The 2442-nt window shown below is 38.1% G+C and overlaps 1 protein-coding gene across 1 annotated transcript; it reads left to right on the plus strand.

The window, feature by feature from the left end:
* The first annotated feature begins 220 nt into the window (after positions 1-220).
* Positions 221-2442, plus strand: LOC130412147 (transcriptional and immune response regulator-like). The gene has a single exon (XM_056737296.1). It carries the CDS (start codon positions 1759-1761, stop codon positions 2089-2091), a length of 333 nt encoding a protein of 110 aa, XP_056593274.1. The 5' UTR covers positions 221-1758; the 3' UTR covers positions 2092-2442.

Genomic DNA, 2442 nt, shown 5'->3' on the forward strand with positions numbered 1-2442 from the left:
TTTGGAGTTTTTATATAACATATATAATAATCTAATACTACAGTAGGCTATATAATGTAGAATGTACAGTCTAATCCAGTGCTCGAATTGAAGCAAGTCTTATCCCTCTAATAAGACTTTTTTTGGTGGGGGTTAGTCTCGCAATATACAATTTATATAAAATACACAATAAATTTAATAATTATATGACAACTAGCCTATAAAAAAACCTTAACATAAATCATTGTAAATAATTAATTCACAAAATATACCATATCCATTGCATGAATTTTATAGGATTTATTATAATAATTTTTACTCAAATACTTTTTTTTTCTTCTCATTGGGCCCCTTATGCCTTATGGGGGATCCCGGATCCCCTGAGCCCCCCCCTTCAATTCGAGCACTGGTTTTAGCTTAATCCAGTACCGCGCCTTAGTTAAAGTGGCAGTAGTAACGACTCTGAAAATTATTTTCAGTTACAACAGCTCAAACATTCATGTTTAGTCTGGAAGCCTGGTCTGTGAAACCGGCAATAAAAGTTTAGAGCTACTTCACAAATGCTTGGTTCACATCAAACGCAAACAATCGCGTTCCACGGTCTTTATTTCTCGCGGGAACGTTCGTTATTTTCGCGTGAGTGACGCGAGCTGACAAAGATTTTCAATTTGCACGGAAGAGGAGATTCACGCGCGTTTGCATATTCGTGTCTTCGCATTGACGATGTATATAATTAATTACATGGCACTTTTTGTTAATTTAACCAGTTTGTCCTATTTCAATTTTCTGAAATTAAATTCAAATAAAATAAAAGGAAAGGAAATTTAATTAAGAATGTCGCAAAACTGTCAGTAGTTCACGGAATTAAAAATAATAATTTAGCTTAAAACACGCACCCATAAACAGTGAATTTATATGAAAATGACACCTGTATGTGTGTAAACGGGGGACCCCAAAAACTGATGCACCTGATTGGGACGAGCTTCATTTTGACTGTTCAAATTCATTAGTGGAGTGTCAGCCACATTGACTATGTCGACTAGAATAAGTTTTTTATCATTTTTTTAAACCTTTATAGTTTTTATATAATTAATTTTTATAGTGACACTTGTTTAAGTAAGTCGAGCAGCTATACGTTTCATAGTTTTTGTTAAACTGTTCAAATCGACAGGCTAATAATATCCTAAGGACTTACGTTAAGAAAGTTAAAATAAAGTTATAAAGCAATAACCTTCAATGTGACTGACAACTCCACTAACGAATTTGAACAGTCAAAGTGAAGCTTCGTTTCTGTGTTTGTTTGTGTTGCGAGAATTTGCCGCGCGATACTGTGTTTGTTTGTGTTGCGAGTATATGCAGCGCGTTTCTGTGTTTGTTTGCGTTTGAGTATTTGCAGGACATTTGTCGCCAAACTAATAAAGAAGCTTTCTGAATTTGCTTGTGTTTTTTGTGTTTGCATGTGTTTTCTTCTGTTGCAGCGCAGTGAGACCTAGCGGCCACCGTATTTTACAGTAAAAGATGTGGGAAAATTAAGATGTTAAATGAGTTTAACTTCTGAACAGTATTGCAAAAGACTGTTTACTAGTAAGTCTATTATTTAGAAATATATTTACATCAGAAGAAGAGCTCCCTCAAAGTTCTCTCAAACTTGAACATGGGCGGTCACTTACCGGTCTGTGATGTCATTTCATGATGGAGTTCTCTGTCAGACGGCCCTTTATAAAACTGTCTGTTAGTCAGTGAGTGCTACACTGTTAACATACACAGTAGATCTCTAAAATGTCTTTCTACTCACCATCAGGCTCGTGCTGCGTAAGTCCCACCGTGAATGCCGTCCGGTTCGACACCGCGCACCGCAAGAAAGCGTCGGCAAACATCTTCGAGAACATCAACTGGGGCGTGCTCGTTGAACTCTTTGAGAAAGCGGGAGACACGAAGGCGATCGAGAGAGCAAAGATCATTCTCACACATTACCAGGACCCCGAGTGCATCTCCAAAGCGCTCTTGACTCTTCAAACGGATAAAAGAGACAGATTCATGCTCATTACAGGACTGACGCGCCGGTCGTTTACACTTCGCTTAGGTGTGCAGATGCGCAGGTACGCGCACTGAGAAAGAGGCCGTGCTCGTACATCCAGACCCTGGAGGCTGATGTTCTGATGCTGAACTTGTGGTGGCTTTATTCACCTAAACCCTGCTGTATTGTGCGAACATACAGAGAGAAGTGACCGAACTGTGGGTGGAGAAAAGTGGAGTATTGATGCTTTTTGAAACCTGGAGAACATTCGAAACAGACTGAAGCAGTGGATGCGATTGTCAAGAGATGTAGAAATAGCCTACCAATGATGCAATCTTGAAATTGTTTTGGGAAGCAATTCTGTTGGATTATTATTTTTGGATATTCAGACAGTGTTATGTCAACACACATTTTGTAAAAATATTAAAATTATATTTTTCTTTCAA

The sequence above is a fragment of the Triplophysa dalaica genome, chromosome 22, assembly GCF_015846415.1.
Source record: "Triplophysa dalaica isolate WHDGS20190420 chromosome 22, ASM1584641v1, whole genome shotgun sequence".
Taxonomy (NCBI): domain Eukaryota; kingdom Metazoa; phylum Chordata; class Actinopteri; order Cypriniformes; family Nemacheilidae; genus Triplophysa; species Triplophysa dalaica.

Excerpts from the sequence above, each read along its gene's own strand:
- LOC130412147 (XM_056737296.1), top strand. The coding sequence starts at position 1,759 with ATGTCTTTCTACTCACCATCAGGCTCGTGCTGCGTAAGTCCCACCGTG.